Genomic DNA, 22,117 nt, shown 5'->3' on the forward strand with positions numbered 1-22,117 from the left:
TGTGCAGTGATGCACGCCTGAATAAATGAATTATAACCGGAATATATGCATTACAAAAGTAGGCCGACTAGGCCATTTGATGGCATCATTCATTCAGTGCGAGTTGCATTTATAAATGGGTTTTATATTTGAAATAAGTAGATTGTAATACTGCTGTAAGACGTTGATGTATTTAGGAGCTCTTCGTAAAACATACAATCATAAAATTAACTCGTTTCTAGGCCTTGTTGTATCATGTTTTACACAATGCTCGCGCGGCAAAGATGTTACAAAAATAGGTGGATTTGTATGCCCTTCAAACAAAATATTTGCATTCATAACGAACGAGTCACGAACAACACAATGTCAGCGTAATGTTACACAGTTTAGAAAAAAATCACACAAGCATTTGGCAAAAACTGTGTTTTTTGTGATTACCTATGTGTATATTTTTTTACAAGACAGGTGCTTTATCACATTTTTTTTTGTTTTAATAAATTGGCATTGTCAAATGTTGAAAATATTTCGAAAAAACGATTTATTTAAAATCCACGGGCAAGTTAAGAACGTTTAAAGTCGAGGTGCCTTTGCATTTTATGCATATTTCTGTCAATTTGTTATTCTGGAGTTCAAATGTATTGTATGAACGGTGTTTGAGCAATGAAGAGAAAGTCCGTTATTGATTGCAGTGCAATGAATCTGACCACTGACCGTTACAGCTTAATACTCGTATAAACGATTAAATCATAAATTCTAATGGTTTGTTTCCGTGGTAGTAATTTATCATGATGATAGCTTTTGTTAGTACAAATATAGGTATTTATACACTCACAGACGAGTTGATAAATGATGATTACGCAGACCAAGCAAGTAAAGCTGTTCGCGCTTTTTCTTAATAGTGCATCATAGATCTATAGTAAGAGATCCAATGTTAGTATTTTTTATTAAATGTGTCATTGACCTCTTTATGACTGGGTGAATCTAACCTGTGGTGCTACAAGTATAACCCTGTCCTAAATGCCGATTAAAATGGCATTGAAATGCGCGATGATTATGAGTAACTGAATTCACAAGACTTACTACGAATCTACTCAGAAATTAAGTCCGCGCCAAGGATTGCTTACCTCATGCTTTGTATTCTGACCTACAAAATGAGATGCCACTTTGTGATAAATGAAACAATAATAATTGAACCTGCCTGCAGGACTTTAATAAGTAAGTATTGAAACTGATTAGAGAGAGAAAAATGAAGGTTAACTTTCATAGTAATTAGTTGGTATCCCTCATACCTCACATCAGAAAATAAGTCGTAAATAAAAATTTGATAAATATAATATATATATACCTGATACAATCTATCTTTTTTCAGAGCAGTGTTACGAAAGCAAATTAATACTGACAGGAACAACATTTATTTCACAACAACAATATTATTTTTTGAGAAAGTTTATAAAAATATTTTTGGCGTGGTACGCGAGTAAACCTAGAGACATGACGACCAATGCTTGCGTGACGTATTCTTTGGCTATTTCGTGCACTGTCTTCTCCCTGATCAGATCCGCTGGTTCCGGGTTCCTTCGAACTATCTGAAATGTACAAGGCAAAGATATTCCTGTAGCAGGTTTTTTGCGGTGAGTTACATAGTGGCTTAAAGCTTAAAACTTTAATTATTGATCACCTTTATCTCGAAGAAAAAGGATACGAAACGATAACAAAAAAAATGCTTAATGCCATCCAACCCGCAATGGTCCAGTGTGCTAGACTCAAGGTTTAATCCTTTCCTCAATGCGGGAGGAAGCGCTTACCCAGCAGTAAGAGATAGTAAGAGATTTTAAATAATCCATGAAAGTACTTAGTATTATCTATACTAATATTATAAAGCTGAAGAGTTTGTTTGTTTGTTTGTTTGTTTGTTTGAACGCGCTAATCTCAGGAACTACTGGTCCGATTTGAAAAATTCTTTCAGTGTGAGATAGTCCATTTATCGAGGAAGGTTATAGGCTATATATCATCACGCTACTACCAATTTGAAAAGAGTACCAGTGAAAAATGTTACAAAAACGGGGGAAATTTTGACCCATTCTCTCTTATGTGACGCAAGCGAAGTTGCGCGGGTCAGCTAGTACACCATAAAGTCGACGTGACTCATTTAGCCTATTGAAAACCAGTGTTTTCAACTTTCGCAACAGCAGAATATAAAAGACATTAGACATTTATCAACACTCTTTAATATAAAAGAGACTAACAATAAGAAAATACAGACCAGCAACCTTATGAATTCCTGTTACCCACCTTATTGAGTCTTCTCTTCATAATTTTACTTTCCCTTCTAATGTTATTGATGTTATTGAGCAGTTTCTTAGCAACACTCTTTACTTTAAGAAGCGTTGGCGAGTCGGGCGGCTCAAACTTTATTTTGTTCTGAATCCTGTTGTATTCACGCAACGAGTATTGCAAAGTTGCTTCTAATATATAAATTTGTTGCAAATGAGTGCCTAATGTCGTCAGACATTCTAATACACTGTAATATAAAAAATAAACATAACATTACAACAGGATAAATGAACAAAAACTGATGTTTTTCATTTCACACTTAGCTTTAGGTACAAGATCGACCGACGATTTTGTAAGGGTCACTGGAGATGGGACTTGCCGTGGCATTCTGTAGGGGAGGCTAATATCCAGCAATGGACTCTCGGCAGATAATATATAATGATTTGGTAGGTACGTGTTTCGCTACTGTTTTATAAAATGTTTTTCCATTCATTCTCAAACGTGGGCCCTAAAACTGTCGTGAATTTAGGTTCTAACACGTTACTCTATAGTAATAATTGCGCAAAAATTATTTTTAATATGTCTATGCATTAAATTTTCTAAAAGTCACTGTGACGGACATTTATAATTTATAATAATTAATATAATAAAAACAAGTACTAGTTAGTGGACAATTATTCATACATATAATATGCTTGGTTATCAGTAAAAAATGTTACTTAAGTGAATCATTTCTCTTTATTCAATTAGTGTCAATACCACATTTATCATTGATTAAAGTCAAATTCAACACAAACAATGCGCAAATCGGTATTCCCTTATCGCGATTTGCGTCACCTATTGTATTCCTTTAAACAGAATTGGAAAATGGACATTCACAGCTATCTCGATTGATAGCCAACAATTGCTTTGATTCAAAATACATTGCAAATATATAACACTACGCTTGTCGGGTGAAGGCGTAGACAGAGGTGTATGAAATACATCCACATTTCACCATTTACAATTTCTTATTTCATGTGATATGGGACGAGCCTATCCTACTTTCTACAATGCGAAAGTTTGTGAGTATGTATGGATGTTTGACCCTTTCACGCAAATACTATTGATCCGATTAGCTGGTATGGGTAGCTGAAGATTCAGAATAACACATAGGCTACTTTTTTCCCGACGGATCGGGATTTACACGGGAAGGGTTTCCACGCGGACGAAGTCGCGGGCGGTTTCTAGTTGCTATCTAATATCTGGCATGTTAGCAGCTACTATTACGAAACGATCTAATAAACATACATACATATTATCACGCCTGTTATAACCGCTGGTGTAGGCAGGGGTGTATGACATTCACCCACGTGTCGCCATTATAAACGTTAAGTCCCACGTAAATGTACCTTCTAAAATAAATAAAAAAATACCAATAGCACTTTACGCGACCCAGGAATCCCCTACCTAATCCAGGTCGATTACAATTGTAGGAAAGAAGACAGAATTAATTTTAACGCAAAAAAAAAACAAAACAATACGTGAACAGAGATGCAGACATAAACTATTTACCTATAATTTTCACTTTTCGCTGCATACAGCCCCGACACAGCATTAAGCTTCCAGCCTCTCAAGTGAAAATTCTTCAATCCAGATATAAGTCTTTGTCGCTCAAACGGCATTTCTATGCCCATTTTGATCATATCGCCTTCCTCTAACAATAGGAACGACCTCAAATCCATACCGCTCTTCATAATGAGAGGTGTTAATCTTTCACAGTTCATACCGTACAGGAGGTGTGGAATTTCGTTGCAGTAATTAGGTCTGTAAACAAACGAGCATTGCATGAGAACACTAGTTATGGAAAATTTGGTTCATGGCTACAATGACGTCGTTTATCCTTGAAAATTCATATCAAAGGATATATTATTTGATATTGTCAGTTATGGTTTATGTTTGGGTCGGTACACGTAAACACGACGTGACGACATACTGTGTCTCAGCACGGCATTCTAATATGGAAATCCACATTACAATGCCATAACTACTAGTAGTAGTAGTATCACTTCCATCTTATTATGAAGCTATCTTACAAATTCTTAGGTTGAATATTATAAGTATAAATACCAAGTCACGGATGTTCTTTACCTACACTTTAGTTTAAATATTTGCTTGGTGGTCTCGAAGTTTGACAGAAATGATGGGTATGAAAAAGAGTAATTGTTAAAGGAAAATATTATACCTTTCTCCTGTAGCCATGCCTGGATAGTATTCTTGCCATGAAGTCATTTCCAAATTATAAGTACTATCTGATTGTTCATCCTCTTCAATGTTAAGATGTTTCTTAAATATCTCAACAATATTTGTGTACTCATGAGATTCAGCGATATCTATCGGTCTACGATTGTGCCTGTCAACTTCATTCAGTCTTGCGCCTTGTGCGATTAGGATTTCCAATATTTCTGGTTGATTGTGGTGTGCTGCCCAAAATACAGCCTGTAATAAACTTTTTAATATCAAGTGGTATGCATAATGTCTTAAAAGATCTATCTATGACCAGTGAGAGGTCAGGTGCCAGAACAACGGTTTCCCGTGCTTCCTAAGGCATGGAGGTCTAACCACTTCCTAACACTGGGCAATGACCAAAGATATACTGCACTTTCAAAATAACTTTCCCAACCTGGGATTCGAACCCAAGACCTCTGCATGGCAGTCACATATAGAGCCAACCACTCACTCTTCAGAGGCAGTTAACAACAGCTATAGTTATTATCATTTACTTATTTTTTTAACCTATTACTGTCCCACTGCAGGACAAGGGTCTCCTTCCCAAACAAGGGGGAGGGGTTAGGCTTTGAGTCCACCACGCTGGCCAAGTGCGGGTTGGGGACTTTGCATACCCTCAATAAATGTATATCATTTAGTTTGCAAAACATATTTCACTGTACTTAAATACTTACTGTCCACCCTTGTTGGTCTCTCATCTCAATATTGACTTTGAGGTAAATGAGTTTCTCTACAACAGCTGCTCGGCCACTGCTTATGGCTCTCATGAGAGGAGTTTGTCCGTACTTATCACCGATGTTCAGTATACACCCTTTGTCAATCAAGTCCATTACAATGTTGTAAATGGTTGCATTGTTTGCACTGCTGTTTGAACATGCTGTCATTACTGGTGTCACTGAGTCTGGAATTGTTGATACAGAATTTATATTATTGCAAAGAAAAATTGCTTACAATAACACAAAATATATATCTTAATGTTCTATGATGGTGATCCGTAATGTGTGTTTTACATCTATTGCTTATTATCATAAATTTAATTTGCCCTATTGGAATAAGTAATGCACTTTCGAGTTTACAGTAGACATGAAAAAGTAAACAGTAAAAAAAGACAGACAAGAAGCAAAATTATAGAGGGAACCTCTGCGCAGCAGTTGATAAAGATAATAAAAAATTCTCCAAGCACTGAATAGACTTTTCTGTTGGGTACCTACATGTAGATAAAATAAATTTAATGTGAAACTTTATAGCAAACAAACAAGAGATCCATACCTGAATGAAAGTTAGGGTCAGCCCCCTTATCCAATAATAACTTAACAATCTTATCTTGTGCGTGGAAACAGGCATGCATCAATGGTGTCCATCCACTATCAAGTTTTGTGTTCACCTGATCATTTAATTCTGAAATTTTACAATTTATAATTGTTAATTTATTTAAATAATTTTTCTAGGGTAGAATAGCCATCAGATCACTTTGAAGTGTAGTTGTATAAGTAGATCCAGAGCAGATTTTCTAAGAAATAAAAATTTATTGGTTTATGTTATTTAAATAAACTAATTGATTTTAAGCCGGCATTGATTAATTCAGAACTGTATTTCAATATTAAATATGATAATATTGATATGCAAGATAACTTAGTAAATTTGCGAATGGTTAGGCTATCGGCTAAAGTCAATATTATGGTGGCTTTATTTGAATTCAAACCAATTGAAATTTGTAAATAAATCATACCTGCCGCGACAATTTCTTCAACTTCTTGGACATTACCGTTTATAATCGCCTCCTGCAAGTTATTTTCTATCTTCTTTTTCTCATTCAACTGTGGTTGAAAATATTTCCTTACCTGGAAATTTAGAAAGGTATTTATGAATTAGAACATAATCATTTTCAAAGATTTTTATCAATTCTATGTAAATTTAAGTAATACAATCTATATGTATGTTTATATACCGGTTTTTCATAGAACCCGTAGTCATCACTATCCGAATCATCGTCGGAAAGCCCTGCTGGTCTAAATTGTGCCATATTTGATTATTCTATCTAAAAGATTTCCAATCAATAACATATGTACACTATTTGAAACACATAAGATTATCCTACGGCTACAATTTCTTTCAGTTTCTCATCTTCAACAGGTTTTCAGTTTTTCACCAAAACAAAACTCAACGAAAAATTCGACATGACAGTTGGTTCGACATTTGACATTTGATAGGCCGGCCAGCACAGATGATAAAACGTTTTGTTTTTAGAAACAAATTCCTTTCGACATAAATAAATTATAATTATAGGTAGGTGTACATGAAAAAAGGAAACAGGTAGTCAGGAAGATTTTTCTCTGATTGAAAAATGCTGTAATACTTTTATGGGATATATTTTACAAGCTAAGTCGGCTAACGTAAGAAATTAGTTTTCATCGTGCGCCAGGTTTGAGGCTGCGCCTTTGGAGGCACATAAGATACCCTTCAGCTTTAAATACGGCTTTATGGTTTATAAAATGTAACTTGGACTCTCATTCCAGTTGCATAAATACCATTTGGACAGACTTTGGCATTTGGCAGAAGTACTTTTTAAGGCGCCACAAAGTTAACGTTGTGCCTAGCCATTGCATCCTTTAAATCTCTAAATAATTAAAATAGAAACTTAATTTTGTTACTACCTATATATTGTACTGATGATATTCTTTCAGCCAGGTTTTACACACAGGCCACAGGCACAAGCTGATTGGATATAGATTATTCCTTATATTTTGATATTTCTTTAGAGGTTTTGTTATAGTTATTGCAATCCACGTTGTGAATAATTGAGGCCGATATTAAGTTTAAAAATACATCTAAACTACACTATAATATTCAGTTTCTCACACCGTGTTCCCCTATCAAGCGGTAGATGGCGTTGGCAAAGCGTGACATTTTAAAAGCTATGACCTAGGACCTATATAATATTAGGATCTGTATGTCTGGTGAATGTGGTTGATACCACGGAATTTTGTTACCCACTTTTTATACTGATTTTTGTAATAATTATGAATAGTTGGCAGAGGTGCGATGAAATTATGACATACTTTAGTATAGTTTTGACTAAGTTAAAAGAAGCTTTGTTATTTTCGTGGAGTTTCTGTTTCTATTTTGGTTAGGTTAATCTTATACTTTAAGTTAATTAATATTAATGTTAGCTTTGTCTATTGATCCGTAATGTTAAATGTCCATTTCAAATACTCACAAAGTAAGTAATCAATTAAAAATTAGTCCCAAATATTGAGTCAACAAAGAAACAAATTAAAAATCGGGTAGGTACCTACATAGGCATTTAATTTTTTTTCATTATAGAAAAAAATTCTAACATCATACATAAAAGACCTAGGTTTTTTAAGTCTTGAATAATTTTTAACAATATTTACGATTACGTTTATTTTGAGTTTATTATTCAGGAGTGAGTAAATTTTCATTAAATAATACAGACAGATACTTATTACTTTTACCCAAGACCAATTAAAAAACCTTTCGTGTGTCTGGACGAGTGGATGTCTACTTATCTTTGAAAACAAAAGCATTGAGTCGCAGTCAATTTGAAGAAAGCCGAGTAAAAAGTCTGAAGTACAATTCACAAGGTTGGAAGTTATTCTCCTCGTCGAAAGGTAAGGATAATAGGCAACAGTTCCAATTAGACGACGAGGGCGTTTGTTAACATTTAATTAACGTCAGGGAGCCATTGTGTCGGCGGCATGGCAGACACCAGAGCCGCCGCCAAGCCACGTCGCTATGTCTTGATGAGCTCCAGTCACAATGTTTCCAATTACAACAGCTTTTTTAGAACACAACTTCGCCGTAGTAACCAACAATGAGCGATTGACTCCATTTTTATGCGCTTGGTTTGTACTCGTACGGTTGTACTCATTATTTTGAGTATTGCCACCTTAATTGGAAGTTTTGAATTAATTTATGATACGAATGTTTGTCCGGAAAAACTTGATCGATTTAAAACAGATGAAAAGAAACATCCTCGAGTACTTTTCAAGATTTGGACTTGGAGAAGTTTTGACTTGTTAAATTATCTAAACGCTTAACATAAAATTACATTCGTCAGAAATAAGGAACAAAGAGCTAGTAGAAAGGACGTACCTCCCTAAGCAAAAGCTTTGGCTACTGGGCAGAATGTTAAGTCACGAATATAATTGGAGGGTAATTTTTTACTGGTGGTCGAAGAAATGTTTGTGAATGTAATAGGGATTTTTCTCAGCGACGTAGAAGGTAAAAGATTTGATTTATCGCAGTCGGCTGGTGAGGCGCTGGGTGCTGACCACCCGAGAGGCCGGCGGGCGCGGGCCGGCCGCGCGGCCGCTAGCCGCCCGACCGACCGCCCCGCCCGCCCGGACGCGTTATTAAACTTTTCCCCATATTAAACATTCCGGAGACGAATACATTTTATTGTTGCCTCGGACCGACGTCAGAGGCCCCTACAAAGCGAAACTCAAAGACGGCAATTGCGAAATAAATTGAAAGCAATTTGATATTGCGTTGTAAGTAATAGCCGTCAGAACCCACAAGTCTGTAAGAGACATTTTGTATGCAATTTAGAAAAATTTCAACGGGTCATTTGATTGTAGCTTTTTGGTCAAAAGCTAGCCTGAGATTTATGATTTTCTGGTAATAGATGGCTTTGTAGAGTTTTGTTATTAGCTTAGTTTGTACTGAGAACATTACGTAATATAATAACGTCTAAAGATGAAGTAAGCAAACAATAATGTAATTATAATAAACTCAGAGTGTGTACAATGAGTTGTACGTAGATACAGATAAACCATCCAATTAGACGCCGGCTTTGTTAACTTTTAATTAACGGAGTTGTGTATAGAATATTGTGCTAAAGGTAAATGGCAACGAAGTAACAGGGTTCCTAAGTCATTAGAACTACGGGTTTCACGCTATTTGAATGCTGTTTCGTTACTCATAACTCATTCTTATTAACGCTTTCGTGTGTCGTTAAAGCCGTTCAATGTGTTTGAATCAATCAATAATATTTAGCAATATTAGTAGCATACAAGCATTTTGTTTTAAAATGTAAAGTGTAATTAAAATCTCGTCGTTAAAAAAACGTTTAATAAATTCAGCCACTGTATATTGCAGTGGTATTCATTCCTATCTAGACTTAATTGTTTTTTCGTCTCAGTCCATCTTGTAGCCGTCTTCATCAGACGGCGGTCTAATCCGAAATCTCATTTCCGACGAATAATTGTAGGAAATAGAGCGAGCCTTCTCGGCGTCGCACTGAAAAAAAAAACCCTTGAGGGTACCTGCTACACGTTATCTTACCCCCATTGAAGGATCACTTTCATAAAAACTGTGATTGATATTGTAAAATTACTACACTTTTTTTCACCTATCTTAGATACAGTTCATTAAATATAAAACATAATACAATGAGGCAATACGAAATGTTACGATTTCGATCTTGGAAATATTTCGACTTTGTTATAGTCAATATGCAAATTTGCCAAATATTGCGTTAATACTGGGTATTTTCCAGCAAAAACAATAATATCTATCATGAAAGCAACATGTATACGTAGGTAATATACATATGTAATTATGTAAATAATAACAATCTTAAGGTATTTCGAACATTGGCCCATTAAATGTGTTGTTTGAAACTTAATTAATCGTCCATTGTTGTACTAACTAGTAATACAGGAAATTAATCAGACTTATAAATGAATCAAGATCCCGCATCGGTATGGCACGTTAACGGCAAACAAAGGCAAACGCCTGCAGCAAATTATATAGAGCCTTGTAAATTTATACATGAGTATGTAGTTGTATAAGTTAGCGAGGTGGACCTCGCTAAGTGATTGGATCGGTCCATTATCTTCTATCTGCTGATTTCTTCAGAGCACTCCAACTCTTTTGATTCACTCTAAGCAATGAATGTAAATGTGCGGTATTTATCTATTTTGCGATGGGAAGAGTATAAAAGGCTATCCTACAATATAGTCTATCAGCAGTTATAATGAAATTGTTTTCTTATCTATTGCTTAAGGGTATGGCTATATTGAAGAAGATGGTATGCCTCGCTGCCTCGGCTAATATTAACATATTATACGCCTCGATAACATTCGGTTAGGTTTTTATACACGTTTTACCCGTATTTTGCTGAGATTACCTACCAGTGTTACTGAAGCAGCAGCGTCCTTTTAAACGATATCATCACCTTTTCACGGCTGGAAGTCGTAGGTACGTAGAAGCGACTTGGGATTTGAAGATTTAAGACAGTTCCGTGCAGAAAGTACTCACGAAAACGATGTATTTAAACGACTTTACTGGAACGTAAGTGCTATTACATTAACAATTCCGGTAAACAACAATTCACACTTACATATATCATGCTCTTAGTTCAATAGTTAATTTATGTGCATACATATTTATAGCTAACGTAAGTACCTAGAAATATTGTAAGGAGAATCGAGAGAGTTACGAGGTAGACTTATGGCTTCCATTCAGTAGAGGAGAGATAATGCTTGCAGGCAATCACATAAGTGGATCAAATAGCTGTAGTCCATTTGGATAATGAACTAGCGACTCTGTAGCCTCGCCGAGTTCTTTTTATTGTGCACTCGTTCATATAACTAATATTGACTATTTATGTTTCAGTCTTTCTCTATGTGCTCTTATAGAATTCGATGTTTTTAAATCGTGCTATAATAAATGATGGACTGATCTGTTTGTAGGACTGAATTGGCTCCGTTTTAACTCGTAAATCAGTGTTCTATTCATAAATGAAATAGTTTGATCAGTCATGCCAATTTAGGAAATACATATATTATTTATGCAGCATCACCATTTTCACAGCACTTGGAAGGACACAGCTAATCTATTTGGCGATATTTGGTTATTTGTCGTCTTTTGGTATTAGTTATAAACATAATTATGAATTTAAAATATAAATAACATTCCTTAACGAAAACGTATGGCAAACGTATTAAATACAAGGATAAGAAATAAATATTGTTTACAAGTTATTATTATTCGCGAGACTTGTTTATAAACATGGTCAGGCAGCATTTAGTAAGTAATTATATTATTTGCAAAAATACATTTAACAGCCTTGCCATTTTTGGCATTACTTGTTGTAGCAAGTGACATAAGCGGAATATTTAAACGTTTAAACATTTACTTTCAAAATTCTTATGTTTACGAACGTATATTTTTATGTGTTTCCTTTTAACGCCAGTTTATCATTAACTTTGTAGATTTATTTATTTATTATTAAAACCCTTAATTAAGCACTTGTTTCGATTTTTTATCCAATCCTTTCAATTTCACCATACGGCTAAACAAATGAGCACATCAAAAGCCGGTCCCGTTTATTCAATCGAGATAACAACCGTTAAGACATGTCAAAGGCCTTAGGGCGACTTGAACAACTTTGTCATTAGGTTGACCACTTAACATGCGAGAGGAAGAAAGATCCTATACAATACTACTTACTTCTTATACTTTGACTCCTTACTGTAAATTATTTTTACTTAACAAACCTCTTTAGAACAATGTACCTCTAAATCCCAAAATAGAGGTTGTATAAATAACTATGTGTGGATAGTGGTAGTGTGTATACTGAAAGTGGTATCTGATCAATCCATTATCGCAGGCGGTACTCTGTCCAGGAGCTGTTAGGCTCGCAACTTGGCGACACACATTTTCCATTTCCCCCCTTGTCCCAACACCGGCCCAGTTTCGCGTCTTCCATAATTCAATCCATACCGAATCCATTGTGCGACGATACACTACTCGATAACACACCTATAGCCATTTTGTGTGCAGATTTAGTTTGTATTGTTGACTTGTTTATTGTTTTTTTCCTTTTTTGTATTATCTGATTATCGGAAAAGACGTTTTATGATAATGTTTTTTGTCTTCTATTTTGCATAACAAATAATTTGATTATTTAATCTATAGAATAAACTAATCGATCTGTCAACTGTTTTAACTCTTTTTTCTATTTAAATATAGGTAAATGTGTAGGGAGGTATTATATTTATTTCTACTAAAGCCCGAGTTAGTATAATATAATCTTGTTTATTTCGTTGGTTGTTAAATGGAAATTTAATTCAAAATTATTAAAATCGTGATTTTAAACTACAATTTTCCTCTCGTTTTTTTTAGGGGTTGTAGACAAATATACCTTATTAAACTTATGAATTCAATTACGAACGATAATATTTTACGTTTCATATACTTAGGTACTTTTAAAAACAAACTCTTCACGATTAAGTTTGTATCAAAGTATTAAGTACAATTTACAATTCTTTAGTTGAACTTTTTTATTAAAATCTTTAATATTGGTATATGTGATATGAAATGTAATTTTCACATTAGTTTATCTATAATAGACTCGTTTCAGCACTGCTTTGTTAGGCTCTTGGCGCACTAATGGACTGAACTCGGTAGAGCCGGTAGCCACCAATTTTAGGCTGTGTTATTACAAAATTATTAGTAACACACTTCTAGGTTATGAAAACCGGGACATTAATTTATCTCTCTAATATAAACAGTTTACAATATCACTGTCCAGATCCAGTAGTTGTATTATTAACCGTATTTTTTTCTAGGTATTAACTTTTCGTTGGTTGATATTATTAAACCGGAATCAGGAAGATAGCTAAATTAATTGGAGTCTAGCCTTTTCCCGAGTAACACACGATGTCAATTATATTTTCGAACACAATCTATTATTTAAGTGTAGTCTACACGGGTCTAATTTAGTTCAATTATCGTTGTTTTAATACACAATCTCGTTGGTAGTATGCAAATATACAAGGTACATGCTTCAACAGCGTCCAGTAATCTATTTTAAGATCGAATGTCCACGAACACAGATATGCACTTTGCTTTGACTGTTCCGAGACCGGTGACATTTCTGCTTTAGTGTCTCTACATTAGAATTGAAACGTGAAGGTATTATTAATTTGCTCTAAAGATACCTTTAAATTTCAAGAGACCTGACCGGCGTTTCTGATATTATTGATTGCGGTATTGATTGAAATAGATTTTAAAATGAATTCTATAGATTTGACATCATAGTGTTTATAGAAAAAAGCTAAATAATGGTAAGTATAAAGTTATAGATGGAGAGGAGCTCTATAATGACAAAGTTTTCCTGAATAGGAGCCGAAATGTAAGCAACATTTTAAAACAATTGATATAACATAGTAGTTGAAAGTTTAATTGAAAAATGCCATGTAGCAATTTGTAAGTTTAGGATTGGTTTAGCGCTCCATCAGATAGTGTTGCGCATCAGCGAGGGCCAGGGCTGCACTAACGCAGTGCCAGTGTTTCCTTGATCCAGTCTATTTCGGCGAGATCCATTACCTCGAGAGAGGCAAGAAGCAATCTCATTGAATGACCGTCTTCACCCCCACATCCCTCCTGTACCGAGTGCGCCCCACCCCCACTGATCCACACCAATCGGTAAATATGCGTGTTAAATATGTATGTGCTGTAAGACGCTCGTAAGTGTATTAGATTTTGCTTGCTTTTTCATTCTGTCAAGTAAGTACATACACACTAGTCAATGCGGCCGTAAACATCTCCATTCAATTTGCTTACGCATGCGGTGCACGCACCGATTTATTTCCTCGCGAAAACCCGTGGTATCTAAAAGGATTAGCAGCCGGTGGTAATTTATCATTGATGTTTAAGTAACGAATGGCTTCGCTTCCCTCTAATAACTTGTGCAATCAAATCGAATAAACTTCAGTAGTTTGGTAGAGACGCTTTACCTAAAAAACATACTTGGCTGCGATATTTATTTAGGTACACAAACATACTTAAAATCCACTCGCTTATTTGAATCTATAAGTCGTTGCGCAGGCGAGGCTTAAGTAATAACTTCTATCTGGCAAAAGCGAAAACTTGGAATGCACTTCGCACGAAGTGACTAGACTTTTCCATTAGGGGCAATTATCAGGCACAACAGAGGATCCCGTGCTTTCACCACTCGGAGTAGTCGAGTCTCGGAGCAACCCCATCCCGGCGACGGAACCTGTTAGAGATAACGTCATAAAGTCGCCGATGCACAGAGCCGGACTAACGTCTTTGCTGTTGCGACGCCCTCACCTCGGGATAATGGACCGCGCTCCCCGCACCCCCCGACACCACCCCACACGCCCTGTTTTCAGATACGAATTTGCAATATTTATCATCAACTCCTTCAAATGGAACAGTTTCTACATATCATTCTCACTCGATATTCAACGGATGCCTTCAATTTTTATTAAATAATTTTATTTGGTGTTTTTCATACACTGGTATATCACGATTTAAAGGATCGTTTCGTTCCGATATTCGCAGTTATTCAGTGTTATTCTGATTTCCCGCGAGAACCCTAAATTCTCCGGGCCCATTACAAGTAGCTTAATTTTTCCAAATGGTTCCAGGTAATAAACTTCATCTAGACATAAAAAAAATACTTTAATCTCAATTATTATTATGATAGATTGAAATTTTACAAATAATTGATTATGAACTACACACTAAACGTTTTTAATGAACCACAAACAAACCGACGTGCGCAATATTTACTACATAACACGATAGTGGACTCACCTCTTATACAAACAATAATTATCACTAACATGATCCATTAGCTTTTAGAGATGTCCATGTATAGTGATGTTAAATAATCGGCTCATGACAAGCGTAAGACTGCTAATGAACTAATGGCGTATCAAACATCCCATACTCTCGGCTCGCCCGCTCCCCCGGTTCGGTCGGCCTCTCTCGGTTAATGGAGCAATGATGGTCCGTCACTCTACATTTGACTAGGCGGCTCTCACTTCGCCACTCGGTACTTACCTAATGCTCGTGAACCTACACACTACACACACTGACGTCACTAACGTACATTATTTTATATTATAAAGCTGTGAAGGTGCTATATTGTCTCTGGCACCGGTTACCATCAAATCAGTTTGTTTATGACGCACGAGTAATGTTCCCATTGTTCTACCTTTTAAAAGATATCCGACAAATGTACCTACTCTTTTGTACTTATTTCTACTTAGAGTAAATTCAGCTAATACTTGTTTTTTTTAAATAAATTAATACCACTTACCCTGTTCTTTACGGTTTAATGATATATGTCTATTTGTGATTAATATATTTATTATTATATTATATTGTACTCAAACAGTTTTAAAACATTCATCCCCACTAATTGTGGTATAATAAGTGCTTTTCAAAGTATTTATAGCTGAAGCATGAACATTCACGATTAAAAGGAAAAACATGTTGTAACAGTTTTCTTATTTCATGGCATTTTCTTTGATGCGTACATCCGAAAGAATCTCAAATAGTAAAAATCTTTTTAGGCTTATGTCCAGCGTTGTGTGGGTCCACAAATGTCGCTAAAAGGCTGGACGTCATTGTTTATCCGGGCAACATTAGGCGGGTAACCGGACACGCGCGCGCTGAGTGCGCTACAAGTATCCGCTTTCAACTCATTACGGCTCGGACGTGGTGCGTAGGCAGCCAACCCCCTCGCTACCCACTCCCGGCCATCTTTGTCCTTCAATCCCTCTTACAATCTTCGATCCAATTTCGAATACCCATACATCCGTCTAATGTTGGATTCCGCGTTTGATTAGATGACAACATTGGGTGGACCGACGCTTTCGGGAGTGATTGTTTGCGACACTTTTATTTAAAAGCTACATTCTATTGTTTTGTATTTATTCGTACCTACACTGCCTACATAGATTGCTACACGAATGTTTATCTAAGTTTTTCGTTTCTTTTTCTTTGTCTACTTTCCTCGCTCTAAACGACCAATACTTATTTACATAAATAGTCTAATAGCTGTAATAACATTTTATATTTAGACACAAATCTGTCGAGTAATATTTGCGCCAACCAATTTCCAGCACAAAAAGTTAATCAAGCAGATTTGTTCCAAATTAACAATAAAGAAGATTGCGACCTCATGTCAGATGTAATCGCAAAATAAAGTGACACAAGTATCTTAATCAAGTGTCCATTCCCGGGAGTTAGAGGCGGTGGAGCTGTCCGTTATGGGCGATTCCGTATAAAACTGGACTGCCCGCGGCGGGTTGCTCGTCCCGTGCAATAACAGTTTCGACAAATTGAGTCCGCTGACATTGAAGCTGTACGACATTGTAACCGGCTATTAATACACTTACATGTCACATTAAATTAACCGTATGCAAATCTTTATACGAGATAAAGACACGAGCGTGGTCCCCTTTCAAATTAAAGTGCCTGACACTAATCCTTCCGTTTGGTGAGTCTTATACCGATTTATACTACACTACATACGCTGTGTAGAACCAATATTGTGTGTCAATTACGGAAAGCAAACAGTATTAATAAAATAGTTTGCGAAAGTAATTTTATGAGAAAAATCATGTTGCGAGTGGCGGGGTCGCAGCGAGCTTACCGACCGCAATAACATAACCGTTTGGACAAATTGTGGCTCGCTTGGGCCGGGATTAGCGGCTTTATGGAACAATTCGCGTATAGAATACCATCTCCAGCTTCCTGATAATTGATATCAATGCGCAACGTCCAACTGAGAAAGGAATTAAGCGCTCATTTATCTGTGTTTCTTTTTATTACGTCGCCGCTTGACTCCACGAGGCTAATTGAAGGAAGAATTGGACAGATTGCACGAATGACTAATCAAATTAAAGGACACAAACTGCTTACTTTCATTACTGCTCTGACTGAGGTATTTTAGATAATTCACTCTTATTTGTTTGCGAAATGGGTTTTAAGTTAGTATTTATTGTTTTGTTTGATTTAAAAAATAAGCCGTGTTTAGTACTGATTACTAAACTAATACGAAACATTATTTACGTCATTCCTATACCTAACATTAGTAGTTATAAGAATATTAAATTATTTATATCGCAATTAAACTACAAGAATTTCCATTTTCTGCGAGCCAATGTTCTAATCGGCTAATTTAATTTAAATCTCAAATCAGATTAGAAGGTACCTACATCCAAACAGCGAGCGTAAATTAGTTTTTTCTTAACACAAGCCATTCTGAATAGTAAACAAAATGAATGGGCCGCCCTAAGCAAAGTTTAATCCGTTTTTATTACGAAGAAAAGAAGTAATTACTCTACCCTTAACGCTATAGAGGGTTGGAGCCCGAGGTAAAAATTTCCATAGATTTATCATAAGCAAATTAAGTTTATAATTAAAAACAGGAGTTTTGTATAGAAGTAATTTGAATATGTAAATAATATTCAGCATGTTGCTTATTACAAAAATCTGACGCTCCGTCTTTCTTAGACAATGGTAGCCTAGCTGGAGAGATGAAAATGTTCATGTTTTTGTATGGATTTCAATTATTTGTATGAGAGGATAATTCAATTTGGTTATAATTATGATAAGAAAATGTATCGATTTATAGGAAATATGTCGAAGGACGTGTAGAGGAGTGGGTAATTCGTTATGGAGCCGGTGGAGGGGCACGCGCCGCCCCCGCAATTATCCTCCTCTCAGCGCCCTAATTATTCCATTAGCTGAGCAAATAATGATAAATCAACTGATTAATAGTTAGTTCAATCAATAATACGCCAAGCAAGCTTGTGATTGTTATGAAGTATTGAATATTGATCAAATGTTAATATGAACTCATTTTCAGAACGCTTTAGTTTTAGTGTTTATTTATTGTCTTCTGTTTTTATAAAATAACGTCACCACATTCATTCTTTCAATTAGATTTGAAAGAATTTGTATTGTCGTAGGGTTGTCCGTAATCAAAATTAGAAATGCAAAAAGAAAGTTCGCATTCTGCACTCTACACTCTAACAAGTGGTTACGAAAACTGGAAACGCATTCAGAAGTTCCGTGAGCCCATTCATCCACGGTCAACACTCTCATTCCGAGTGACGGTTTTATCACTTCATCAAGATACCAGTGAAATCAATTTAAAGCCCGTAAGGCCGAGCGGACTCACCTAAGAGTCCCTAAAAGTCCCGAAGGCGGGCGTCCCTGCCGCCCGTCTCGTTCGCTCGTGCCCGTTTATAAACGGTTTTATTGCTTTCGGAGCAACCGAACATTATTAAACTTTTCCAATTTCGATTTATCACGTAGCTGTCGGAATTTAATACCGCCCTACCTTCGGCGGAGGCGATCGCCCGCCGCGTGATTACAATACACGTCGTTAATAATACGAGTTGAGTGCGGTGGCGGCGCGGGCGCGACGAGCTCAGCTGACTCCGTTATGACGTGACGGGACCGCGCCGCCGACCACCCTCCGGCTGGCCCGGCTGCCCCGCTGCCGACTGGCTACACATTACACCCCTCCAGACCATATTGCTCTTGTAATTTCAACTTGTCATAACTATTTCTATATTGAGTAACCACTTTTAAAGTAAGGGTCGTGAATTCTCGGAAAACCGGTGGAAAACAGGGTGTACTCACAGCTTGCTACCTCACGGAAGTTGGATTAGACAAAGTATCGAATAACTCCCAATCATACCTTCATCTCTTAATAATAGATAAGGTCTGTATCGTCCTGAAATAATCTTTTATCCGTCAGGAAAATAAACCAAATAAGAAAATGATAAAAGAAACATTTCAGAAGATAATATAATAAATGTAGCCCGAGTATATCTGCTTTACATATCTGCAAATATCAACAAAATAAAGTCTATAATATCGGCCGGGGTTAAAATTATGAAGCTAAAACTGTATGTTATTGAAAACGTGACGTACATTTACATGGGTTAGCGTCTAAGTACGAGATTTCATGCGGAGATATATGAAATAGGTTGGATATAAAGTGATGTTGGATACAAATTGAAAATATTTATTAAAAATTCAATTGTAAGTTGGCAAGTAAACAAAGGAATATTTTTGCAGTTCAGCTAAACCGTTCAAAGTTTCGTAGTAGATTTGGCTTTGATTACAGCAATTTATGGATATTAATTTATACCTATTGATACAAAAAAGGGATTGATGATTAGAAGCCGTGACTTGTAACCGTTGCCGTAACTTTGAGCTTAACGTCTAGGAAAATGACTTACTTGAATTGCTCAATGTACCTAGTCCTACATTTGACTTATGTCTTATCTTAAAATCATTTCAGTAAAAATATGTTAAAATATGTCATTCTATTCACTTCCGTGGAAAACAAAACAAGACTTGTCGTAACGTTGTCTACCGATAAGTCCGACAAGGTCTTGACAAATTGGATGTTTATGTTCCCGAAAAGAAAAAAAAAGAGTAGAAATACAGTGTGTACAATAATAAGTGTTGTATGAAACAGGGTGTATGTGGTGAGCAGCGGCGACGAGCGCGGACGTCGGCCGGCGCGGTGCAATCTACTCACATTCATAGCGCCAATCAAGCACCGACCCACTGCCATCCGCGCCCCTTATCTACACCCCGGACTGGCGTGGATTCTGCACAACAAATTATATAAATAAACACAATGTCGCTATTAATGTTTAAAGGAGTCGCCAAGAAATAACCTCTGCAAGTTTTAAATTCATTTTGAAGAGAACTCTTGCTACAGAAATTAAATATTTGTGTTGTCAGGCTCGTTTCCTATTGAAGAAAAACACAAGTGCAATACGTCTGAAAAAAAAAACTCCTTTGTTAGCTGAATATAATTCAGCTAAATTTACATAAAGACTTACATAAGAGATTTTTTATATAATTCAAAAATAAGAGTCAAAATATGTTATTTACTATTCATGAACTTTATAAATATGCCTCGAAATATACAATAAGTAAAAGGGTATTTAATTTTTGTTAACATGGTACATTTGATCTAACAATCAAAGTTAAAGCCATTAGTAGAAATCGACATCACTCGATACTTACTGTGTGATCAAATGATTCTTAATAGAATGTAATTGAAACTCAGTAAGCTGTAGCAATTAACGTATTTTGATTTGAAGTCTAACAAGCAAAGTTGAAGGCGTGTCGTTAGACTCGACCGATATTAATGAGACTGTCTCTCTTATTAAAACTCTTTAGACTTATTCTACCTAGTTAACTGTTTTCCAGTGTGATAAAGTTCCTTGTACGTAAGTTAAATTGTAAACTGACAAGTAGACGCGCGTGGTTAAACTGAGAGAATTTTCTTTATTTAACTAAGTACTAAATTGTTTAGTGGGATCGTAATTATATTATTTTAGACTGCGGGTCTTAAATGTCGTGAGACGATTTTTAGAATGCGATTTAGGCAGTATCAATAAAAAATTGTTTTCTCGATTTTATTAATGTTAACGCTTTAAAAAATGGTCAACATTGTTAAAAAAAAGGTAGTTATATGTGTCATCTAATTTGTAAAACCAAGTAGGTACCTATACTACCTATCTATACAATTTTTTTGTAATAATATCTGAACAAAAATAAAAAGAACTGCGGTAAATTCTGCATTAGTTGTTGAATACGTCCCTGCGTCCAGAGCTCACGTACGACCGCTCGTAAGTTCAATGGAGGTGTTGATTAAAAATATTTCCCATGTGCGGGCGGATAAAGCCCAATTGGGCCGGCAATCAACCGCCCGCGCCCCGTCCGTGCCCCGGCCGTGCCCCGTTCGCCGCTAATCATGCGCGCTACTTGCCCCGCTTATTGCACACACGCTTTTCTCTGTAGTTCTCTTTGTACACATTACACAGGTGCCGTGAAGACAAAGGAATTGGACGGTAATCGGCCATTTTGATGTGCGTTATCAGAATTCTTGGTTTTTTAAAGGTTTTATGCTACTTGTGGGAGCTTTTGAAAGTGATATTTGATTTTAAATCGTGTTTTTCAGGAAAGACGCTTTAAAGATGTTGGTCAGATCTTAAGTTTTTTTTAAACTAGGGACTTTCGCAACAAATAGCGATAGACACAATTATAACACTAGAAACAGACACAAATTAGTAGGTCCCCATCATCGTTTACACAAGGTGCACAATTCGTTTGTAGGTCTCGGCATTCGTTTCTTCAACAAGCTTCCCAAGCACATCATGGATTTACCCCTGCCAAAATTCAAAGTTGCTGTTAAGGAACATCTCGTTAGGAAGGCTTATTACAGAGTTGATGAGTATCTAAACGACAATAGCTCTTGGGATTAGTCGCTCGCTTGATTAGGATTCTTTGACATTAGGGAACTTTGCTATAAATTGTATAAACTCAGTAGCAGTAGGTCTAATATTGTAAAATATGGGCAATTAATGATGCAATTAGGTGATGTTACGTACAATTTGATGTTATTCATAAAACTGTCACTTTTTTTCTTTTATAATGTTCACAACCAGTGTGCTCACTTGCTGCCCATATTCTTATTATCACATGCTAGTAGGTGCTCCCAACATACGGTACGATCAGAGACTAATAAATAACCTAGCTATATTAATTTAACTTAATTGACGTTTAGTCTATATCGCTGATTGTTGGCAGCTCCTCGCATGGTCAATTATTGTATCAACCACATTGTAAAACTTTTGGCGATTGAAAAGAGTGGCCGTGAGTTTCTCGCTAGCTCTTCTCATAAGGCTCTACCCCCTTTCCGAGCTAGTGGTAGATTCAGTAATTGTAACGACTATCATAAGTGTCAATATTTGACCTAAATGAA

General features: G+C 36.1%; 1 protein-coding gene across 1 annotated transcript; it reads right to left on the reverse strand.

Annotated features, from left to right (window-relative positions):
- Positions 1-910: 910 nt before the first annotated feature.
- Positions 911-6,714, reverse strand: Gasz (ankyrin repeat, SAM and basic leucine zipper domain-containing protein 1). The gene is made up of 8 exons (XM_076116300.1): positions 6,470-6,714; positions 6,251-6,362; positions 5,791-5,919; positions 5,196-5,422; positions 4,478-4,731; positions 3,808-4,059; positions 2,272-2,500; positions 911-1,565 (listed from the first exon to the last, which is right to left on the reverse strand). Exons 1-8 carry the CDS (start codon positions 6,542-6,544, stop codon positions 1,410-1,412), a joined length of 1,434 nt encoding a protein of 477 aa, XP_075972415.1. The 5' UTR covers positions 6,545-6,714; the 3' UTR covers positions 911-1,409.
- Between the last annotated feature and the right edge of the window lie 15,403 nt (positions 6,715-22,117).

Source organism: Anticarsia gemmatalis, chromosome 7 (genome assembly GCF_050436995.1).
Source record: "Anticarsia gemmatalis isolate Benzon Research Colony breed Stoneville strain chromosome 7, ilAntGemm2 primary, whole genome shotgun sequence".
Lineage (NCBI taxonomy): Eukaryota > Metazoa > Arthropoda > Insecta > Lepidoptera > Erebidae > Anticarsia > Anticarsia gemmatalis.